Below are 24,011 nucleotides of genomic sequence, written 5' to 3'. Positions count from 1 at the left end.
GTAATTGCGTCCTCTATTCCAACTGTACATTTTGAACTACTTGGGAAAGTGCACATTAATGAACACACATGATATATCTCAAGGTCTCACCTTACAGAATAGATAATAAATCATCTTGAACAGACCTTAAAATATCAAATAATTGTAACACCTGTTTCCCAAGCTGCACTGACTGTAAAAGGACATGCTTCCTGCTGAAAAATGGAAGAAAAGAGCGGTGGTTGTGGCTTTAATTAGTACAGCCTGTATTAGTGAATGTAGACTTCTTTACAGGCTATGCTAATCTATGCCAGAGCCAGCAAAACCGTGAGTCTGCAGACCAGCTGTTCTATCCCGGTGAATTGGAGGACACTTAATATTCCATTTTGCAATCAATATTTCACTCATGTACAAAGGCTCCTCGCCAAACCTGACTGGACTTGCGCTTTGTTTGTAGATGTCCAGTGTTGTCTGAAACATGACAAGCAGCCTTAGTTTGGTGCCACAGGCCAACCCCAGCCCCCCAGGTGAGAACCCACCGTTAGAACCCCACCCGCTGGATGTACTGGCTGCTGTGAGAGAATGGAGCGGGTCTGATCAGAGAGAGAACATGAGTCATCTGAACTACACTCCAGCGTCTGCCCCCCGGGAGTTTGACCCGTTGGGTGGGCACACTGTCTGGCAGGTACATTTTTATTATGTTGTTGTCAAAAGATGAAGTTTATCAAAAGAGCATAAGCAACCTGAACATCTCCATACTATTTTATCTTTGTAACTCACATGCACTGCACTCTGAACACAACTAATACACTCAAATGTATTAAAGACCACATGATAATCATTTTACAACATTTGATTCTAATACTTAAATTGTGTCTTTTAATGTGCATGGAAGCGTATGTATTAACTTAAGACTCTCGCTTGAATGTATTTGCAGGTTATATTAATAGTCTTCCTGACTGGCTCACTGTCCCTGGTCACAGTGGTTGGGAATATTCTTGTTCTGGTCTCATTCAAAATCAACAAAGCTCTGAAAACCGTGAACAACTACTACCTCCTCAGCCTGGCTTTTGCAGACCTGACCATTGGTACACTCTCCATGAACCTCTACACCACCTACATCATTATGGACCAGTGGGCCCTGGGGCCTCTGGTGTGTGACGTGTGGCTCGCCATTGACTATGTGGCTAGCAATGCCTCTGTTATGAACCTGTTGGTCATCAGCTTCGACAGGTGAGAGACTTGCAATACCTTTTCTTTTCTCAACTGATTCTGCCAACAACACTAAATGTATTAGTGTGGTATAGCAGGTGGTAGTGCTCTCTGAGTTCCAACCAACACGCAACTCAAGCCAGTATTCCCTGGAAAAATATTGAGAATTTTAGTGGGAATTTATCCATTTGAGCCGGTTTTGACATTCCTTTGATTGTTTTATTTTTAGGTATTTCTCTGTGACTCGACCTTTAACCTACATGGCCAAACGCACCACAAAGCGAGCGATGGTGATGATTTGTCTGGCCTGGTCTGTCTCCTTGGTTCTCTGGGCTCCAGCCATCCTCTTTTGGCAGTACATTGTGGGAGAGCGAACAGTGCAGCCCACAGAGTGCTACATACAGTTCCTATCAGAGCCCATCATCACCTTCTGCACAGCCATTGCTGCCTTCTACCTCCCTGTGTCCATCATGAGCGTGCTCTTCTGGAGGATCTACCAGGAAACAGAGAAGAGAGCTAAAGACGTGCAGGGTCTCAAGGGCTCTGGCTCTGCCCCAAGACCCTCACACACAGATGGGGGCGCGTTGCGTCAGATGAGCTCCAAGAGCTGCAGCAGTGTAGAACTGAACCAGACCCAGGAGGTGTCCAAACAGGGCCAAACAGGGCCATCCTACTCTCTGCGAGCTTTCTGCTGCCCATTCCCTTCTAACATGTCCCCTCGAGCAGTGGGAGTCATAGGGCAGGGCAGCACTGACTCTGTCAACAGAGTGTCCATAAGGAGAGACACCTCTCAACCTCCTGCCACTCCAACAGGTCAGTACACTACATCACACATTGTATTAAAAGGAAACAGAGAGCCTTAGCCATGCTGGGATTGTTTGTTTGTATATTTAATTTTTAATTTATTTATTTTTTTCCCAACTTTCTAGGCAAAACCAGGAGCCAGGAGAAACAGCACTCTCCAGTGGTCCAGATGCCTCCCATCAGTATAAGGGATGCAACAGTGGCCAAACGTTTCGCGGCCACGGCTAAGAGTGAGATCAACAAGCGGAGGAATGAGAAGAAGACCAACGAGAGGAAGGCTGCTCGGACTCTAAGCGCCATCCTCCTGGCATTTGTCACCACATGGCTGCCGTATAACATCATGGTACTGGTGAACACTTTCTGCCAGAACTGCATCCCTGACAGCCTGTGGGCTCTGGGCTACTGGCTCTGCTACGTCAACAGCACCATAAACCCCATGTGCTATGCTCTGTGCAATAAGACTTTCAGGGACACCTTTAGGGACATTCTGCTGTGTCAGTGGAGTCAGCGCAAGAAGGCCAGAGCGGCCTTCCGCAGATAGGACCACATTGAAGCTTTATGCTCTGTGTTCTATTAAACATTGTTATGAGCAGTTAGCTGAAAGATGAACACTGATATACTGCACAGTAAATCAAGTCAAAAAGAAGAGCTTTAATTTGTCAGTGTCGCCAGCAAATTTATGTTTGCTTGGGCAGGTTTTAAGTGGTCATTTGGCCACTCAAAACAATTGCTTTTCTATTTTAAGTCCAGGAGAGATACTTTCCAACTGTGAGAAGGCCAATAATGCTTAGGGCCCATAATCATTTGTATTCAGGCCCCCAGAGGACAGACAGACTGAGCAATGATACCAAAGTATCTGAACTGTCAACCTATTGCTATCAATAATGTTGCCTACGTTATCTAATATTTCCATAAGCCATTAAGCCCTATCCCCTAATTGCAGAATTTGAATTGTGGTCACAACTTGAGTCAAATAAAAGGGAATGATTTTGTATGTTATGGTCACATTTAGGCAACTAATAAGTGTGTGGGGTCTTGTCTAAAATGGTTTAATGTTTTGTAATGCAGTGGACTAGATTTAGACATCTGTAGTCACAACTTAACACCTTTAATATGAACACCAGCTTATGTTTTTGTATACTGTGGCCTTTAGTTAAATTCTCCTTTTATATTACAAATACTTACTCTGAAAAAACACTTAGAACTATGTTTTGATATTTATGGTGTACTAAAGTGCTTTTGAGCCCAAAAAGTCCTTGACTCCATGAATAAGATGGTGAAATAAAAACTGATTAAAACTGCAACTCTTTCTTTCCCGGCACACCATACTGTCATTTATGCAGTTAAAGGAGACATGTTATGCAAAATCAACTTTGCTGAGCGTTTAATTTGTTTCAGCGGTGTTTCCTCATTATTATCCTACTCAAACTTGTATTTTGATCGATTCATGCATGTTTGAGTAGTAATCCTGTATTGTCCTGCAATTGAGGCTGCTTAGAAAATTCCAGTTTTTATCATAGACCGCAAACATGGTTTTCACCTACCCCCTATCCCCACTCACATCCCTGCACTTACTGTGATTTATTTGAAACATTAAGACTCTGAGTGACACATGTGCAATTCTAATATGTTACTTAGCCACTTTTCAAAAACATTTATGAGATTAATTCAAATGTGCTGCTTGTTACAGTGAAATGCCACTATAAGTTCCACAATTTTGAATCACTGGACCTGTTTCTATTACTAAGCCGTTTTAGATCAATATTGTGGCTTACAATAAACAAAATCTAATAATCTACTTCTACTTAAGTGTCTGTGTTTCGTTCATTGTAGAAAAAGCTTCAGTTGTAGTCATCTGGACTCAGTTAGAAAAAAAAAAAAATAGACGTTTCGACTCTCATCCAAGAGTCATTGTCAATAACAGAATTTAGGTCGGGAACTCCGATATTTATACTCTTCTGTGGTAAGACCAGCCCATTGGGAGGAGCCTTCCTGAAGTAGAAAGAGTTGTTTGTTTCAACAGAAACTCCCCCCTTGTATCTACCGAGCTAGCCTATTCAGAATTTTAATGGGCTATTAGAATCCTCTTTGTCTTTGTGAGACCCTGGCTCAACCACCCTGAGTACCTGATTAGCATCTAAATGTCCTGGTCCTGGTCCTCTACCTTTCCAGGGGTTCAGTATTCCATTATAGATACCAGGAAGATTGAATCTTAGCCCTCCATTCCTGTTTAAAGAAGGTCTTTCTTTTTTAACAAAAATAGCTTCCTTAACTCCTCTTTCAAACCATCTTTTCTCCCTGCTTAAAACCTTCACCTCACCGTCTTCAAACAAGTGATTAGAGGCTTCAAGATGGAGATGCACGGCGCTCTGAGGTCCTGAACTAGTATTTCTTCTGTGCTGATAGAGCCTCTTGTGTAGAGGCTGTTTAGTCTCACCTATGTACCGTTCTTTACAGCTTTCTTCACTGCATTGGATCGAATAAACTACATTGCTCTGTTTTTGAGTCGGCAACTTGTCCTTAGGGTGAACCAGTTTTTGTCTTAAAGTGTTGTCTAAAAATTCTCTGCAGTTTTTCCGACAGGCCAGAGACATAAGGGATAGAAACACCCTTCCTTCTCTGTTCAGTTTCCCTTTTGTCCTGCTTCTTGGTTCTCTTCACTCTGTTGAGAGCCCAAGCCGGGTAACCACAGGCTGAGAGGGCATTTTGTTCAGTTATTCTTAACACTGTAAACGCTGCAGTCCCGTTTTATTTCACACGAGGGCACTGCACTGAGCGTGGATCATGCTCTTTGTTCTGCTGTAGCATGTAGATGAGTGAACACTTTTGTGATCCGGGCAGTGAAGATAGAATAACATAAACATGTTGAGTTGACCGTGCAGGTCCTTATTCTGGTCCTCTTGCTATATTTGTGTCCTGGATCTTTAAAAATGTACTCTCAGTGCACTCTGGGTAATGTATGCTCTTTTCATGGGAAATGTAGTAGCTGACTGCACTGTGTCAGTGAGCTCCCCCCACCCAGTCCTCTGTGTTTCCTCCCGCAGCATCTCCTCCCATCACAGGCCTTTGTGCTCCATAGCCGCTGTACCAGTCACTGAGACCCCCAGAATGCTCCCCTGAGCAGCAGGCGGTGGGGGTGGGGTTGCAGAAGGGGCTGAAGACAGCAGTCTCCTGCATCAGTAATAGCATCACAGCCTCACAGCCTCGTCACCGGAACACCAGCAGACGTAACTACCAGCCTAGCATCACAGCATCAGCTGCAGTCCCTCAGAGCTAAGCACCAGGCAGCACTGGTGGAGGGGCAGCCATGGCCTGAGCCCCCAGCCTTTATTTGCCTCACAACGTCAGCATGGGAAACCAGGAGGCAAAGCAGCGCAGAGCTAATGGTAGTTACCCTTCTCTGGATGATGGAGCTAAGGATTTATCAGGAGAGCGTAAAGGAGGAAAGAAGATCCACGGTAAACAGGGAGGAGGGGGCCCACATGGCACAGCCACTCACAAGAGGAAAAACAAGTCTGAGTCCAAGTCTGTGTTTTCCATCCGTAAGAAGAAAGGCCAGCTCAAAGGCAAAGGCTGTTCGTCTGTGAATGGCTCTAAAGAAGATGTGTTGGCAAGTCCACAGCACACCCAGGACCCCAACAAGACCCCGGACCTATCCGCTGATGAGCTGGGACAGTCTGACAACGAGGGTCTTGCCCAAGAGACCCGTGGGAAGCAAAGTCAGGAGGAGGCAGGTCACAAAGGGGGCAGCTCAGGGTCTGACACTGACATCTACAGTTTTCACTCGGCCGCAGACCACCAGGACCTGCTCGCCGACATCCAACTCACTATTCGCTTACAACACCAGCATCACGGGGGAGTCCGAAGTAGTGCCCAAACCCCCACTGACCCAGACACTGAACGGGGCCTGGGACTGGGCACTAAAAAGCAGAGTAATGGAGGTGTCTACCTCACACCCCCAGAAGTCTTGGACTTGACCCCGGAACTGGAGCTGGGCTCTGAAGCACTGTCCTTTCTGGACACTGGGCCTGAGACTGTAGAGACGAAACCTTTTCAGGAGAAACATTCCCCCTTTTTACAGCAGGACAACACACAAACTGAGAAAGACTGTGCGTACACAGAAACCCCTGTTTGTGCTGCGCCCGATCTGTCCCTTCACACCACTGTTACCATGACAACATGTGGGGTGTCCACAGGCAGCCATGTCGCCATGACAACCACTGGCTTCACGTTTGTCAGTGCTGACCAAGCAACTCAGGAGGAGCACATGGGGACTGAAGAGTGGGATGCCTCTAAAATAAAGGCGTCTATTAGTGAGGAGGGTCCGTTTGAAATACTCGGCTCAGACGCTGTAGGTCCTGTATGTCCTGTATGTCCTGAAGGCCTTGAAGGTCCTGTTGGTCCTGTAGGTCCTGAAGGCATTGTAGCTCATGTAGGTCATGTAGATCATGTAGATCATGTAGATCATGTAGGTCATGTAGGTCCTGTAGGTCCTGTAGGTCCTATAGGTCCTATAGGTCCTGTAGGGTCAGGGACAAGTACTGAGTCTCTTGAAGACAGTGTCAATACAGAGTCTGAACGCAATCTATCTGTGAACGACCACACAGCCACCTCCACTCTCCAGCAACGGAGGAGTCCTCTGAGCCCCAATGAGAGCCCTTCTATAACCAAGAGAGGCCTGAGGCCCAGCCAGCCCAGCTCCAGTCCTGTAGTGAAACCCTACCCAGCAATCATCCCCTCATACATCAAGACCACCACAAGACAGCTCAGCTCCCCGGGACACTCCCCCTCCCACAGCCCACTGTCCCCCCGGCGAGATACCCATTTGCTGCACAGGTATATTTACTGTAACATTTCACTATACATTCTCTATCCACACTGACACTGTGTTTTTTTTTTCTTTCTTTTTGACACTGTGTTTGATGCAGGACGCTAGTAGAAAGCCGCAGAATGAACAGGCAACGCTCTCGGAGTAGTGGGAGGCCCCTGAGTCGATCTGCAGACTGGACAGAGGAGCTGAGGGTGTCCCGAGAGCAAGATGAAGTTTCTGGACTCTCCCAAGACTTTTTTGAATCCCACAGAGGTGGCAGCCAGCCACTTTGCCCCACCAGGAGATCGTCCTGTGGACAGAGCAGTGGCTGCATGTTCTCGGATGTTTTCACAGGTGGGACTGAGAGAAAAGACCCGGGCAGTGAATGGACCATCTATGAGCATATATGGACAAAGTGCCTTTTATTTATTCAATTGTTTATTTATAATTAATAAATATGTTCTAATTTAATCTCTGAAATGTTGTTCCAAAAGCCCTTTTAAAAATCTGATTCGCCAATTCTGTATATTACCGGATATATAAGTTGCACCGGAGTATAAGTCACACCAGCCAAAAAACATGTATAAGTAGCACTGGAGTATGAAATGCGATTGCAAGTGTGAAAATAACAAATAATATCACATATAAGTCACTCCGGAGTATAAATATAAGTATAAGTATAAGTCGCACCAGGACCAAAACTATGAAAAAATACGGTATTATATTTTTCCAACAAACTGAAATAGTGATGGCAAAATATTGAATATTCATATTGATTGTGGCTCAGGTCTACACTTCTGATAGGTAGTTTGGGTTTGTGTGTGATCTTGTGTTTTTGTGCAGGGCGGACTCTCCTGGAGAAACTCTTCTATCAGCAGCAGCAGGAACAGCCTGAGGAGGCCGAACAGCTCTGTTCCAAAATCCTGGCCATGGGTCTGCTTCAGCCCTTCACCGACTGCTTCCGAGAACCTCTGGGGGACAGCATGGGGCAGCTCCCCACAACAGCCAAGTTCCATGTATGTGACAGTGCTAACCCAATTAGAGGCTGTGCGCAGTACGGCTGCTCTACACGCACAAATATATAGATAAAACATTATAATGAAGCTTTTACATCGCATAAGCACTTTACTTTACAGCACAGCAATAGCATGGACAAATCATGATTGTGATAATTACAACAAAGTGATTATTTAATTTTTTATTGCAACATATATACAGTCAACATTACAAAATATTCAAATGATAAGACAATGTAGGACATAAGGACACATAACATAAGAGAGATCACAACACAGTGAATAAGACTGAGGAGTGAGGGCGTTTATGCATGTGTGTGTGTACATGTGTGTGTGTGTGTGTGTGTGTGTGTGTACATGTGTGTGTGTGTGTGTGTGTACGTGTGTGTGTGTGTGTGTGTACGTGTGTGTGTGTGTGTACGTGTGTGTGTGTGTGTGTGTGTGTGTACATGTGTGTGTGTGTGTACGTGTGTGTGTGTGTACGTGTGTGTACGTGTGTGTGTGTGTACGTGTGTGTGTGTGTGTACGTGTGTGTGTGTACGTGTGTGTGTGTGTGTGTGTGTGTGTGTGTGTACATGTGTGTGTGTGTGTGTGTGTACGTGTGTGTGTGTGTGTGTGTGTGTGTGTGTACATGTGTGTGTGTGTGTGTGTGTACGTGTGTGTGTGTGTGTGTGTACGTGTGTGTGTGTGTGTACGTGTGTGTGTGTGTGTGTGTGTGTGTACATGTGTGTGTGTGTGTACGTGTGTGTGTGTGTACGTGTGTGTACGTGTGTGTGTGTGTACGTGTGTGTGTGTGTGTACGTGTGTGTGTGTACGTGTGTGTGTGTGTACGTGTGTGTACGTGTGTGTGTACGTGTGTGTGTGTACGTGTGTGTGTGTGTACGTGTGTGTGTGTGTGTGTACGTGTGTGTGTACGTGTGTGTACGTGTGTGTACGTGTGTGTGTGTGTACGTGTGTGTGTGTGTGTACGTGTGTGTGTGTGTGTGTACGTGTGTGTGTGTGTACGTGTGTGTGTGTGTGTGTACGTGTGTGTGTACGTGTGTATGTGTGTGTGTGTGTATGTGTGTGTGTGTGTGTGTGTGTACGTGTGTGTGTGTGTGTGCGTGCGTGCGTGTACGTGTGTGTGTGTGTGTGTGTACGTGTGTGTGTGTGTACGTGTTTGTGTGTGTGTGTACGTGTGTATGTGTGTGTGTGTGTACGTGTGTATGTGTGTGTGTGTGTGTGTGTGTGTGTACGTGTGTTTGTGTGTGTGTGTGTGTGTGTGTGTGTGTGTACGTGTGTGTGTGTGTGTGTGTGTGTGTGTATGCATATGTGTATGTGCATGTGCGTGCATACTGAGAAATAAGAGAAATACATACATGTGTATATACATTTTGCTATTGGGAGTCAATAATTCAATAGGAATATAAAAGAGAGTAGAATAGGGAGCAGAGAGAGCTAAGGAGAGAGAGAGATTGTAAGAGGTTTTATGTGGCAGCAGTGTGTAGTTTTGTCATAAATGGCCAGTGACCAGATGGAGAAGTGTTCTTTAGTACCGGTACTTTGATTTTCTTCTGTAATCTTGAGAATTTTTACTTGAAATAAAGAAATAAAGTCGTTAAGAAGGTTTTTCTCCAGATGATCATGTTTATGTTTGACCTTGATTTCCATTTCACGAGGAGTGCTTTCTTTTCCTAACCCTAACACTATCCCCAAATAAAGTATTTTGTGAGAGGAAACAGGGCAGCTAAATGCATTTGTCCTTTGTTATCCCAGTTATCATGCAACTACTGCCTGTAATAGAAAGTTACAACAGAATTGATTTCACCTTCAAGTGTGATGCAGGGCTCTAACGTAATCATTAATCAATGTCTGTTTCATTGTTCACTTTTAATCCGTTGAGTTTAAGCCTGTCTGTGTCCACAGCATGACCAGCTGTACACCTGGGCAGCTGTGAGCCAGCCTCCTCTCTCTCTAGAGGCCTTGGAGGTGAAGGGCCAGCTCCGAGCAGCCCTCAGCTCAGTCCGACCAGGGGACAGCAGGAGACCGAGCACCGCCACAGAGCCCGGTATGAGCTCTTCAACACTATAGTACATAACTGCCATACACTTTTGTCTGATGATGTTACATATTTCATGAGGCCTCTTGACCAGAAATGTAGTGAACTCCAAAATCGCAGTTTGCAATTTGCAGCGGTTGATGTTTGTTCCACTTTTTTGCAGTCTGCCTCTCACGAGACAATCAGGGTGAGTTATTAAAGATTAAAACCCTGTGTTTTACAGAGCAGTCGCCCAGTTATACACAACAGGAGAGCCAAGAGCGTCAGGTGGGTCCTACTCCTATGAGTCCTATGAAACAGGATTTTAAAGTGTTGCTGTTGTACAGTCTACCGTTTTGAGCATCCAGAAGTTCAGCAAAGTTCTTTCTGAAATCCCTTCATTAGGAGGAATGTGTCCTGAGGGCAGCACATCTGAAGGAGAAACATGTGAGTGTGATTCAGCAACTGGAGCAAACCATAGAGGACCTCCGCACAAAGATCGCTGAGCTGGAGCGACAGCCTCCAGTGATGGACACCAGAGTCATCACCGTGGAGCGGGAGTGTGGCGGGTGTGAGCCAGCCCTCATGCCGCAGTGTGATGCCCACCTCCAGACCAGCCCATGCTGCCTTCAGGGGAAGTCAGTGCAGACCTCACCAGTAGATGAGAACTTCAGCTTCAAAGTAGCCTCCAGTGACACTTCAGAGGTCACAGTGCCCCAGCAGCAACCTGTCGGCACAGGTGCTCCTCACTGCTCCTGTCAGATGCTGCCACCTCCTCCAAAAGGACTCGCAGAGGCTTTTCCCCCTCCCACACTACTCGCCGGTCTTGCCGCTCCTCCTCCTCCTCCCCCTCCTCCTCCTTCATTACATGGGGTTGCACCTCCTCCACCTCCTCCACTTCCAGGGGCAACTCCTCCCCCTCCTCCCCCTCTCCCTGGGGCTGCTTATCCCCCTCCACCCCCTCCTCCCCCTCTCCCAGGAGGTGTTCCTCCTCCTCCCCCTCCTCCCCCTCTCCCTGGGGCTGCTTATCCCCCTCCACCCCCTCCTCCCCCTCTCCCAGGAGGTGTTCCTCCTCCTCCCCCACTCCCTGGGACTGCTCCTCCTCCTCCACCACCTCCTCCTCCTCTCCCAGGAGGTGCTCCTCCTCCTCCTCCCCCTCTCCCAGGTGGTTTTGCAGGTGCAGTAGGTGTACCGCCTCCTCTCCCCATGAATCTCGGCTCCCTGCCTACTCCTTTGCCTTTGGGACTGTACGCTCTGGGTCTGACCCAGGAAAAGCCACCTCGAAAAGCAGTATTGGAACCTCCGAAACCAATGAAGCCCTTATACTGGACCAGGATTCAACTGCACAGCAAAAAGTATGCAATATTTTAAACCACATATACACTTACCCCGACCACATCATGGTTTTGTCCTGTATGGGGGGAACCTCTAGGTTCTCCAGTATATGTGCCGTAAGCAGGTCAGATTGTATGAGCTTATCTCACAAACATGTACAATGGACACTGAGGCCAAGGTGGAGGTGAAGTGTCTTGCTCAAGGACACAACAACTGTATGCTCTAGAGCAGGGGTGCCCAAACTTTTTCCCAACATGGGCCAAAATGAGCAAATGTTTTCCTTGACGGGCCAAAATGAATACAACTTAGTGTGCTGAGGTTCAAACCTAATATTGTGTTGCATCTAAAAGGTTTTGTTGGTGCAAAGAAATGACAATTAAATTGTCTTTTATTAATGTGTTTTCAGGTTAAATAGACTTAGTCTGATTTGGTCTCCTTTGCAAATGCTGAACAGCATTTTTCAAATAGATTTTACTTTGGGCACCCCTGCAATAGAGCCACTGCTATCCCACTGTGGCCCCTGGTATTCGTCTGCAATCTGAGGAGGAGATTGGGTATTCTCAAGGTAGTATGACTGATCTTGTCACAAATGTGAAAATGTTACGGCATTTAAGAGTCTATAAAAAGCCCAAATAAAGTTTGCTAAGAGCGGTGGGGTTTTATTTCTTGACCTACTTCATAGATGATCTTGTTTCTCCAGTAAAGTTGTGGTTGATGCCACTTATCTTCTTCTCAGGGATGTCTCCTCATCATCAGTATGGGAAGCCATTGAAGAGCCTGAGGTCGACTTTGAGGAGTTTGTGGAATTGTTCTCCAAGAGTGCAGTGAAGGTGAAGAAGCAGCCTCTCTCTGACACCATCACAAAGTCCAAGGCCAAGCAGGTCAGTTCTCCAGAATTATTGTTCATTTTTTCTGAAGGAGATGTGTGATTATCAAGTGCTTTGGGCCCAATTTGAGGGTGTATATGAAATAATCCTGTTGCTAAAAGGTCCTAAGCACACTATTAGACATAAAGTACTTTGTCCGACCATGTCAGATCTACTTGGTGCTGCATAATAGCATTGGAGTTTGGGCTATAATCAATCCATCCATAATCCGTCATGGGATTGATTACTGGCACAGTAATGCTGAATGTCTTTCCCCATTCTTCACACCCATATTACCATAGAAGTAGATCTAATAGGTCCTTGCATTTCACCCTCACACATTCGGTTTTAAATCCAGGGAACCGTAATGATATATTTAGCATTTAACACTAAAACAAGGCCATTTGTAGTAGAATTTCCATCTCGTGCTTAGTCTTAACAAGGAAACCTCCAGTTCTATCATTGTTGACATTTCTGTGTGGTTGCAGTATGTATAATGGGCATCATCCAGCTGTTACAGAATGTGTCCTTCTCAAACATTAACAGTATATTAAAGTTATATCACAGAGCATCGAGACAAGCTGGGCTTCTTTGCCACTATTTAAACCTCCTTGACTTGAATTTTCAATACTAGCACAATGGCCAGGTCCTGGTAAATCACTTCTGCCTCGGACATCCAGAGTCCCCTGCCTCTCCTTACAACTCTAGAACGCAACACTTATTTTCCCTGACACTATTGTATATATTATTTTGAGAATTAAGCCAATATGTAATGTAAATTCATCCCATTTTCAGATGGTAAAACTGCTCAACAACAAGCGCTCTCAAGCAGTAGGAATCTTCATGTCATCCCTACATCTGGATATGAAGGACATCCAGCATGGTTAGTTCTTCTGAATATATAAACTAATATGTGAAAAGCTTTTTGTGTCATTGTTCATGCGCTTCACTCTGCCCAATGCAGCTGTGCTCAACCTGGACTATACTATGGTTGACCTGGAGACACTGCAGGCACTCTATGAGAATGTGAGCCACTTACAAGTATTGCAGTTTTTAAAAGTTATGATGTCCTGAGATGCTCATAAGTTTGTTTGTTTTTGTGACAGAGGGCACAGCAGGAAGAGCTGGACAAGATTCAAAAGCATGTGAAGACCTCCAAAGACAAAGACAGCAGCAAGCCCCTGGACAAACCTGAGCAGTGAGTATCACACCTGCTGCCCACAAAACTGTCTTATACGCGACATGTGGCAGAGCTGTTTATGTCTAGTCAATTCCCAGGTCAGAAGTGTAGATGCTCTCCTTACGCTGGTGCTCCTGCGTACCACTGATACAATATACACTGGGCTACGGGGTTGTCAAAAATGTAGAGCCAGACACTAAGTGAAACTAAAACTTGTCTTAAACTTAACTAATTCGAGCAAACAGTTAAAAATGCATTATAAATAGATATACATAAAAGAGGAGAGTGGAAAAAAAATGTCAAGAATACAATGATAGGATACAATTTTACCTTTCCTTAAAAGTTTTAGCTTGGTCTTTATCTTTAACAGTATGATAAAGACAAAGACCAAGCCATAATATCACATGGAAGATGAAATATAGTGTACTATTTTGTTTTGACACGTGCTTTTAGTAACACCTTGTTATCTAAATTGGTATCAAGCCTTTTCCTTGACGTTGAAATAGTGTGGGATATTTTAGTATTGTGACAAAAACGGACTGATCTGCATAGAAGAATGCAACACAATTAAACTTTCCTAGTTGAATAAAAGTTAGAATAGATAAATGAAACAAATTCCCAGAACACTAAATGCCACACTTTTGCAGGTTTCTTTATGAACTGTCTCTCATCCCTAACTTCTCCGGACGGGTCTTCTGCATCCTGTTCCAGAGCAGCTTCAATGAGTGCATGAGCTCTTTAATGAGAAAGCTGGAGGTTCTGCTGAGGGTGTGCACGGTGAGATCCTGCTGCAACATTCATGATACTTGGGCAGCTCTCTTAACCATAAGAGTCTGTGCTGCAGGCGCTGAAGGACAGTGAGACCGTGAAACAGGTCCTGGGTCTAGTTCTGGTCTTTGGGAACTTCATGAATGGTGGAAATCGAACACGTGGACAGGCTGATGGTTTCACACTTGATATTCTTCCCAAACTAAAAGATGTCAAGAGCAGCGTGAGTACAGTTTCTAATACAATTTAAACTTAGAATATATGCAAAATGTGTTCATCAAATACCGTGTTTTTGTCCCAGGACGGGAGCAAGAGCCTGCTCTCCTACATTGCCAGATACTTCCTCCAACACTTCACTGAGGTACGTCCATGGCCTGTGTTCGTCCATGGCCTGTGTTCGTCCATGGCCTGTGTTCGTCCATGGCCTGTGTTCGTCCATGGCCTGTGTTCGTCCATGGCCTGTGTTCGTCCATGGCCTGTGTTCGTCCATGGCCTGTGTTCGTCCATGGCCTGTGTTCGTCCATGGCCTGTGTTCGTCCATGGCCTGTGTTCGTCCATGGCCTGTCCCCCTAATGTGTGTGACCATGTAAAAGTCTGGCAATAAGCCTAAGAATGATTGGTCACTTAACTCATGCTCCTAAAAGTGCAGTAGGCCATGCTCGTTCCTGACTAATTTATATGATAATCAAATCACTTAAATGCCATAATTATTGTCCTGATGATGTGGTTTGAGGTCAGAAATTCTAGAGGTAGAGAAAGTTGAGATACAGGAATTGTGTGTATTCATAACCGTGCTGTTTCTGGTGCGTGTTCCTGTGCATGGGCAGGACGCCGGCCGGGAAACCTGTGTTTTTCCTCTTCCAGAGCCTCATGAGCTCTTCCAGTCTTCACAGATGAAGTTTGAAGATTTTCACAAAGACCTGCTGCGGCTTGGCAAAGATCTGAGAGGTACCACTCCCTGTGCTTTTAGAAAGGCTGCATTTATGAATAGATTTCAAACTAAGCATGGGAAACCAAGTTCCCTTATTCATATACTGCACCAAGCCAACTTATTCCTCACAAAGCAGCGTTCTTGGCTCTAATGGGAACTCTGTGTTGTATCAGCGTGCACAGCTGAGGTGGAGAAGGTTTGTAGCGTGTCGGATGAGGAACATCTACAGCCATTTAAAGACAAGATGAAGGACTTCCTCTTACAGGGTAAGTTCTACTATTTGTTAATTTAGAGAATATTAAAGGACAAGTTTAACTATTTTATTCTCTTCAGCCAAAATTGAACTGGAAACACTTGAAACTCAGCTTAACAGCACACACACTCTGTAAGTGTTTTTTTGGCTATTACTAACAGAGCTATACTAGTCCAAGTGTGTAACCTGAGCTGTCTGCAGCTTTCTGGAGCTCACCGTCTTCTTCTCGGTGAAGGCCAAATCTGGAGAAAAGGAGGTGTCCCTGCAGACCTTCTTCAGCGTTTGGCATGAGTTCACCTCTGACCTGAAAGAGCAGTGGAAAAGAGAAAACAGAGTCATCCTTAAAGAGAGGTGTCATGACAACATCCCGTGAGAGGGCGGCCCTTACTAAGGGCATCACACTAAGCTTGTGTTGTCTGTTTCAGACTGAAAGCAGCAGAAGAGAGTTTTCGACAAGTTAAAGAGAAGGCTGCCTACAGCGTTAAACCCAAGCACGCATCTGGCATTGTACGTTTGCTTCTGAAACTGACTCTTCCTGCTGGCTTTTTGTTTAACACTTACGGGACATGCATACCATACTGAATAATAATAATAATGTTGTTTTTCCTCACAGAAAGCTAAACTGGGAATGAAAATCTGACATGAGGGAAACACAGCAGACACAAGAAAAGAAGAAAGGAGAGAGTTTATCACAGACATTACAGAGATAATGGACATGAAAGTAGGACACTGATTTGCCTTTATTTTGTTTATTTTTTGGATGGATGTAATACCATACAAATATGTCTGCAACCAGACTATGCTACACACTAATGTGTTCTGAAAATAAAAAAAATAACGACAGCAAAAGAAACAACTTTCAATTAAACAACTGTTTTCTGAAACTTAGCAGTCTGGCCAACCAGCCCTTCCAGCTTTCTTTTTAAATAAAAGCATGTGTCTGGTATCTCACTCTTAGCTGCAGTCCTTTAATCAAACTTGGAGTACATCTTTCAGATATAAACACAGCATTCCAATGAACTTTTTTCTTATTCAATTAACATCTTGTGTTCTGCATTATATTTTAAGTACATGAAAGCCCTGTAAAGTATTCAGGTGTTTATGGGGCCAGCAATGTGCTATTTCTGTGAAACTATTGTTCCTTGACTGGTTACTCGGCCTGTCACTATTCTGCATAATCCAAAAGAGATTTAACACCAGGGGCACCTGAGAAATTTCATATTACTCAGGTGTAATATGAAATTATCATATCAGTGATAGAAAAAAATAAATAGCTGACCTGGTCATGAGATTGGATAAAAAAAGTTTATGTTTAAAATAAAAAAGTGAAGCAGCCATTCTTGTTATGTTTTGCTTAGTTGAAATTGCTTTCTAGCAAATTTGGACAGCAAACAAGAAGTTTTAAGTGTAATCCACTGCAAATGTCTCTGTTTTGTCATGGAAATCTAATCAGAGCATTACATTAATACTGTAAATCCATCCATGCTAATGAAACAATGTATTCATTCAGTCTGCATGTTAATGAACATAAATGATCGTCACTTGAACACGGTAGATTATTTCCCGCGGAGATGTCATATAAAAACAGGTACAATCCATTAGATTCTACAACTACTACACACATCTTCACATACACTCAAATGTTGTTCTACTGTATTATACTTACACACATTCACAAGTGGACCAATATCAGTAAACACTAACAATTACAGAAAAGTTATAAAACACCAGTTGACTGTGACACACCGACTCAAACTTGTCATATAGAGATGTCAGGTGGAATTAAATTAATTAATTAAATTAAGCTCTGACATGTTTCTGCCCTAAACACATTTTCATTTCTCAGTACATAGATGTAATGAATTCAAAATGAGACAGCCACTTAAAACGTTGAGTAATACATACACAAAACCAACATTTACAAGTGATTTACCAGCACCATCTGCAGTATCATGAATGACACATAGAAATATAGTTTGTAGTGTATTTCTGAAACTTAGTCCTCTAAACTAGCCAAAAACAGCCATCAGCAACCACATCACTCATGAATGTATGTCTTCAGTATCCAGTGCTTTAGACCTTGTTTGCAGAATGTGATTATATGAGTCCTGGTACAGCACAAGAAAAGGAAGGATGGTGCCCAACACAGCTGGGTTTTCACAGTGTAAATATCAATCTGTGCAAATGTATTGTATATAGACGACCTCATCCATGTAAAATAATAAAGTGTTTGAAATGTGTCTTCTTCAGTGCATGTGTGATTGCTTTTTGGATCCAGTCCACCTCACTTAATGTGCAAATATACAAAACATTTTGCACACAAGATTATTTTCTACAACATTTAACCTTATGATTGAGATTTGTTGATAATATACAAATATGGTTTCATAGGACAGTGCACTGTGAAATGGGGATGAGACTGAGGAAGGACATGCAGTACATTGTTGGAGCTACATTCAACTCATGGCGCTGTGGCAAGAAGTTCAATTTCAATAAAAACATGAGTAAAATGAATTATTATTGAGCACAACATAAAAATGGCCAAAAGATAATATGCCAATTAAAAGCTTGAGTTAGAAACTGATGGAAAATATGTCTGAGCTTCAAACATTGTATGTTTCCTCATCAAAAACATACCTGAAGTTGTTGTATTCACACGTGTGCGCTTCTAGGTTTCAAAGTCCACGCCTTCTGTTTTGTGTGCACACACACATAGTTCACCAATCAGATCACTAAAATTATTTCCATGACAACGGTCCCTGAGGGAACAGTGCTCTAACAATACACATGTTGATTATTTAGACACATATGGTCATCCTAAACCCTTGACCTTAATCTCCAATTGAAGTTTTAGTTTGTGCTGCAGAAGAATTTGCACTGTGGTACAACTCTCACATCTTTGCAAAAGCTTATTGAAATAAAGCAAATGTGCACTGCCAATGTGAATGTAGCAACTTTGTGGGGATTTTTGGCAGGCCGTACTCAGTGAGGTTAATGTCTGAATTATTGTGTAAAAATAATATTATATTCTCCTTGAACCTCTCACAATCAGCTTGATGAATTCTGGATGGTCATCTTGGAATACCAGCACCACGGTTATAATCCACTGAAATTATCTTTTAATACCCATATTAAAACATTCAAGTGGTAAATAGATCGGTGTAATCACTATCTTTACAGGACTGGTCCATTGTGGAAAAAGTTTCTGGACAATGTTTTTTAAATCAAGATGTTTCGACTTCCATCTGAAAGTAATTTTCAATCTGGTCAGAGGAGCTAGACTTTATACTGTATATAAGTATACTTTATACTTATACTCTAAGATTAATTGCGTTCCAGCCTGAATCTGCCGTGCCTTTGTTCATTGAGTTGTAATACAGGCTGGGGAGAACGTGGGTTCTGTTGTTGTGGCCATCGTGGCGGCCACCGTGCAATGTAATGCAATGTAAAAAACAGGGCATTTTCACAGATTTAAATGTTTAAAAAAACATATAATGCTATATGTGGGGTCCCAATGAAGCATGAAAGTCTATCTGTGTCTGTAAGGACATTGTTTTTCTAAATTATGAAAATTAAAAACACTGTACTGTAGCGGCACTGGTCTATATTTTATGCAGAATTAAACCATGTTTGTGTGTCACTACAGCTTATGGACACAACCATTGATCATTATTCTGGTTATTTCATGATCATAATGTAGAAGAAGAATTTATTGCCTAAAATGAAAAATATGTTTTTTCAAGATTGCTTTCACATTTGTTTGATATAAAGTGCAAACATACAATTATTATATGTTAATCTTATACTTATATATTAAGTACAAATTACAAGAAAAAGGCCTGCTCCATATCAGTTTGTATGTGTTATGTTCCGGTAGTAGAAATTTCCACCACAACACGGCTGCCAGAACTGGATGTTATTACCATAGCAACGTTCTCAAGCCCAGAACTCAATACCTTTGTTTACCTGTTTGGGACATTCCAATCATGTGATCTGCATGATTTTCTTCACCATTGTAAAGCACTTGCAAAGTGTTAATGTGTGCCTTTTGTCACCATGGTAACTATAAAACTTAGGCATAAATTGAGTCCCTCCAGTGCGATGTCACTGAGTGCCTGCCCCTCGACAGCAGGTAGCGGGATCGAACCTCTTTAGTATTTTGTAGACACATAGTGCATACTTACAGTTGATGTATACACAAATACAATACAAATATGTATATGATGTATACACAAATACAATACAAATATGTTCAAATGACAAAAGACTACAGTGGAACAAATGTCACTATAACATACTGTGCACAAATGGACGTACATGGGGATACACATTACACAGACATACATGGAGACACAGGTTACATGGGGGCGCAGGACAATAAGGATGTGGGGGTGTGTGTACGTGTTTATATGTGAACCTCAGCTAATTCACCCAAAATATGTAAGGTAGATGTATTTAAGGAAATTATAAAAAATGTCCTCAATATTGCATATGGAGTTAGGCAATTAGAGACTATGGTTAGGAATGCACTCCAGAATGAATGCAAGTTAATGTGATGCGTGTGTGTGTATGTGTGTGTGTGTTTGTTTGTGTGTGTATGTGTGTGTGTGTGTGTGTGTGTGTGTGTGTACAGTGTACAGTGTAAATACTTACAGCACAGAAATGGAAAAAAACGGTACTTGCATAAAGATCTTTATTATTTTTAAATCACTAGTCATTTTAACAATACTGTTTGAGTCCAAATCAATAGACAAATGATCAGACTTAAGAAACAAATGAAGACTACGCTTGAATTGCAGAGACAATACACCAGAGTCTGAACAGAAATAAACCCAGAAAAAGTTTCTCTGAGCTCAGACTGAGTTTAAGTGCAGGTTGTTACTGTGTGATTCCAGGTCCATGTGTTCCAGAGCATAGATGAGATCCGCTTTCTGCCTGTGGAGAGTCTTCTTCTCCCGAAGAATCAGATGAAATGAAATGAACCAAAACACAAATAAATCTACATTGCATCTGAAGTACCTGTGCCTAAGACACCGCGCCCCAAAGACCTCAACAGCTTCAGGCCAGTGGCTCTCACGTCCCACCTGATGAAGACACTGGAGCGGCTAGTCCTGGACCACCTCCGCTCCACCGTGAGCTCAGCCATGGACCCGCTGCAGTTTGCATATCGGTCTGGCATCGGAGTGGAGGACGCCGTCATCTCCCTGCTGCACCGCTCTCTCTCTCACCTGGAAAAGCCTGGCAGCTCTGTGAGGATCCTGTTCTTCGATCTCTCCAGTGCCTTCAACACCATCCAGCCGCTGCTCCTGAGGGACAAGCTGGAGACGGCTGGTGTGGAGTATGACCTGGCAGAGTGGATCCTGGACTACCTCACAGACCGACCCCAGTTTGTGAGAGCCCGGAACTGTGTGTCTGACACTCGGACCTGCAGTGTGGGGGCGCCCCAGGGCACTGTCCTCGCGCCCTTTCTCTTCACCCTTTACACTGCAGACTTCAGACATGACACGGACAGCTGTGTCCTGCAGAAGTTCTCTGACGACTCTGCCATCATCGGACTCATCACGGACGACGATGACGCGGAATACAGAGGACTGGCGCAGGACTTTGTGGACTGGTGTCAGCGGAACCACCTCCTCATCAACGCGGGGAAGACCAAGGAGATGGTGGTGGATTTCCGCAGACGCCACCCCACTGCCCCCTCACCAGTGAACATCCAGGGACGGGACATTGAGAGAGTGGACTCATACAAGTACCTGGGTGTTCATCTGAACCACAAACTGGACTGGACTCATAACACAGACGCACTGTACAGGAAGAGCCAGAGTCGGCTCTACCTCCTGAGGAGACTCAGGTCTTTTGGAGTGACAGGGCCACTCCTGAAGACCTTCTATGACTCTGTGGTGGCATCAGCCCTCCTGTACGGTGTGGCCTGCTGGAGCAGCAGCATCACAGAGAGGGAGAGGAGGAAGCTGGACAGAGTCATCAAGAAGTCCAGCTCCGTCCTGGGCTGTGCTCTGGACTCGGTGCAGGAGGTGGGGGACAGGAGGGTCCTGGCTAGATTCACATCTATGCTGGACCATGAGTGTCACCCCCTGCAGGACACTCTCTCTGCTCTGGAGAGCAGCTTCAGTGAGAGACTGATCCACCCTCGATGTGCGAAGGAAAGGTTCCGTAGGTCTTTCCTTCCTGCTGCTGTCAGACTTTATAACAAAAACTGTTAGTACTGAACACTCGCAATACTGACCTAACCTAATACTGATGTGCAACTCTGTCATATGTGCAATTGCTGTTGGAATTCATGTGCAATTCATGTGAAATTCATGTGCAATCTATGTGCTGTCGTGACACATATTCATGTGCAATTACTGTCGTGATCACATGCAATGGTATTTATGTATTTATTTATTTATTTGTCTATGGGAGTTTTTATTTATTTATTTATTTATTTATAGGAGATCTTCTACTGAAAGTGTTTTTCAGACTTCCTATAAGTGATCTGTTCTTCTGTATCTATCTCTGTATCTACCTGCGTTGCACCAATGAAATTTCCCCATGTGGGACAATAAAGGAATATCTTATCTTATCTTAAGTACAGAGTTTTGAACACCAGGATTCCACTGACCCCATGTTTCTCAGCACTCAGCTATCGATAACAATATGACATTTTTAATTACTACTTCTATTAATTGCATGTAAATATAGGGTACAAATTGAATATCATAAGTATATATCTGCCATACGACTCACCATGTGCTGTGTTGTGTCCCACGGTTCCTTTGGTATTCAGAGAGTCATGGATGGACAGGATCTAAGCTGAGAGCAAAGTCACAGTCATTTATATTCCTGACTGACAAACTTAGTTATCTTACATGTGTGAGAGAGCGAGTTCAGTACTTGCTTCAATGCCTGAGCAAAATAAGCACAGAGAAGGTTGCATTTTGAAATGTGTAATTCTTGCCTGGTCATACAACAGAACGCTAACTCTGAGCTAATCTGTTAACGTAAAGTTTACTGGAGAAAGGTTAGTTGTTGGATTCAAAAGCCATTTGGTTTAACGATCAATGTCTCATTTTGTCATTTCCCAAAACCATAATATTACAACACAATGTCAAATAGTTTGTTTGCATCAATACAACAGTTACCAAAAGAGTATTTGAATACAATACTCAGCTAATAAAGTCAAAATGTCAACAATCTATACAAACAAACAAACAAACAAACAATCAAACAAAAGTATATTTAAAAGAAGACATGATGAATTAAATGAATGGAATACTAAATCCCCTGCAGAGGCTGCATCATTCAATCTGGGCTGGTCCAGACGTATTTCAGGAAGTGACTTCAGGCGCCAACTCAACTGTCAATATTCAAATAGATTTTACATATTGCTATTATGAATAAAAGTAAGCACAAAGATGATAGTGGAAGATTTCTTTTATATATTTTAATATTAATGCGGAAGTACAGATAAGAGCCAATGTACTCTTTAGAGTGACTAAACTGTTATAAGAAAAGGCAACTCAACAGTCTCAATAAGATGAACATTATGGCACGTTTTGTGTGTAGATTTTTGGGGAAGTCTAATTGTAGTAGATCATTTAAGCCTGTATTATAGCCTATAATTCTAGCATGTAATTGTACTTCATTTAAAATAATAGCACTAGTAATATTGTTCAAGTCCCCATTGCCTCAATGCACAGCTGTCTCTCTGTTGTCTCATGTTTCTGTCTAAACCAACAAAAACACAACAGAATTACATTGCATGCTCTGATTAACCAGAACTCAGAAGGGAAAAAATAGATTAGAACGACTAAATTCATGTTTATATAGTTAAATTGATCACGTTTTGTATAAACGATGCATCTACAATTCGGTGTAATGGACTCTATAATGCATTAACTGTAATAAATACTGGTATTTTTTATTTTACTTGAGTACATATTTTCAATATAGCTAACTGTTTCTACTAGACATGTCATGCTCCGTTCTTATAAGAAAATTCAAACGTGTATGCCTATCACATTAATCAAAAAACATATGTCCCTCTCATTATACGTTCATTCATTTGTTCATTCACATCGGGTTATGCATTGTGGTAACATTTTGCAGGCATTACTGATATGTAAGCTCATGTTTATCTACAGTATTAGAATTGTTTGGCTTTTAATCCAAATGATTTTGGTTATACCCCGCTTATAACAATGCAATATGTTTTTGAGTGTGAGTAATAAGTAGTTTTGACTCAAATGTTCTCTTATAAAGGAAGGGCCGATTCAAAAACATTATCACACAAACATTAAATAAGAAGACACATGCAGTTTCTTTTTGAGTGTACTGCCATATTGAAGCAAATTATAGAGAGAAGTTCAGGTAGTGGGGTGAGAAGTGCTTCATCCAGACAGCAAGAAGTTGTGGGTTATCTGTTATCTGCATGGGTTTCCTCCACATGCACTTGTAGGTTGTGTGCACGCTCTAGAATTTGATATAGTCTTAATTGCAGATGGTGGGGAAGGGCCTCTGGGAGAATTACTGTTTAAAAAAAAAAGTCTAAAATACAAATGTTGAATCTTATTATTTTTTGTTGGGTTTGACTCCACAAACTCATATTAATCTTGTGGTTTAAAGTCATTCAAACTGACAACAATCATACTATTAGAGTTGAATAATGTCACAACTAACTTCTATGCTTGTGAACACTAGTGATGTGCCAAAGGATTTGTGAGAGCTAGAAATGAGTTAGAAAGAGTTACTTACATATTTCACTGTTTTAATTTACTTTAATTGCTTGTTTTTTTCTCTAACATGACACACAAGTTTATTTACAAAAAGGATAGCCTGAT

The 24,011-nt window shown here is 42.9% G+C and overlaps 2 protein-coding genes across 2 annotated transcripts; both read left to right on the top strand.

Annotated features, from left to right (window-relative positions):
- Positions 1 to 404: 404 nt before the first annotated feature.
- Positions 405 to 2,814, top strand: chrm3b (cholinergic receptor, muscarinic 3b). The gene is made up of 4 exons (XM_072455558.1): positions 405 to 664; positions 917 to 1,212; positions 1,421 to 2,004; positions 2,121 to 2,814. The coding sequence occupies exons 1-4, from the start codon at positions 458 to 460 to the stop codon at positions 2,534 to 2,536; spliced, it is 1,503 nt and encodes a 500-aa protein (XP_072311659.1). The 5' UTR covers positions 405 to 457; the 3' UTR covers positions 2,537 to 2,814.
- A 2,149-nt stretch (positions 2,815 to 4,963) lies between these two features.
- fmn2b (formin 2b) lies at positions 4,964 to 15,844 on the top strand. Its single transcript, XM_072456884.1, has 21 exons — positions 4,964 to 6,404; positions 6,477 to 6,831; positions 6,924 to 7,159; positions 7,649 to 7,821; positions 9,727 to 9,890; positions 9,962 to 9,978; positions 10,023 to 10,126; positions 10,244 to 11,193; positions 11,910 to 12,054; positions 12,835 to 12,922; positions 13,004 to 13,065; positions 13,146 to 13,237; positions 13,867 to 13,996; positions 14,064 to 14,210; positions 14,289 to 14,348; positions 14,815 to 14,935; positions 15,092 to 15,184; positions 15,252 to 15,303; positions 15,373 to 15,522; positions 15,597 to 15,678; positions 15,785 to 15,844. The coding sequence occupies exons 1-21, from the start codon at positions 5,345 to 5,347 to the stop codon at positions 15,809 to 15,811; spliced, it is 4,308 nt and encodes a 1,435-aa protein (XP_072312985.1). The 5' UTR covers positions 4,964 to 5,344; the 3' UTR covers positions 15,812 to 15,844.
- The last annotated feature ends 8,167 nt before the right edge of the window (positions 15,845 to 24,011 follow it).

Source organism: Eucyclogobius newberryi, unplaced genomic scaffold, assembly GCF_026437365.1.
Source record: "Eucyclogobius newberryi isolate DKJ021-1_F unplaced genomic scaffold, fEucNew1.0.hap1 SCAF_20, whole genome shotgun sequence".
NCBI lineage: Eukaryota > Metazoa > Chordata > Actinopteri > Gobiiformes > Gobiidae > Eucyclogobius > Eucyclogobius newberryi.
The sequence above is the reverse complement of the archived record's forward strand: the minus strand, read 5'-3'. Positions and strand labels throughout refer to the sequence as shown.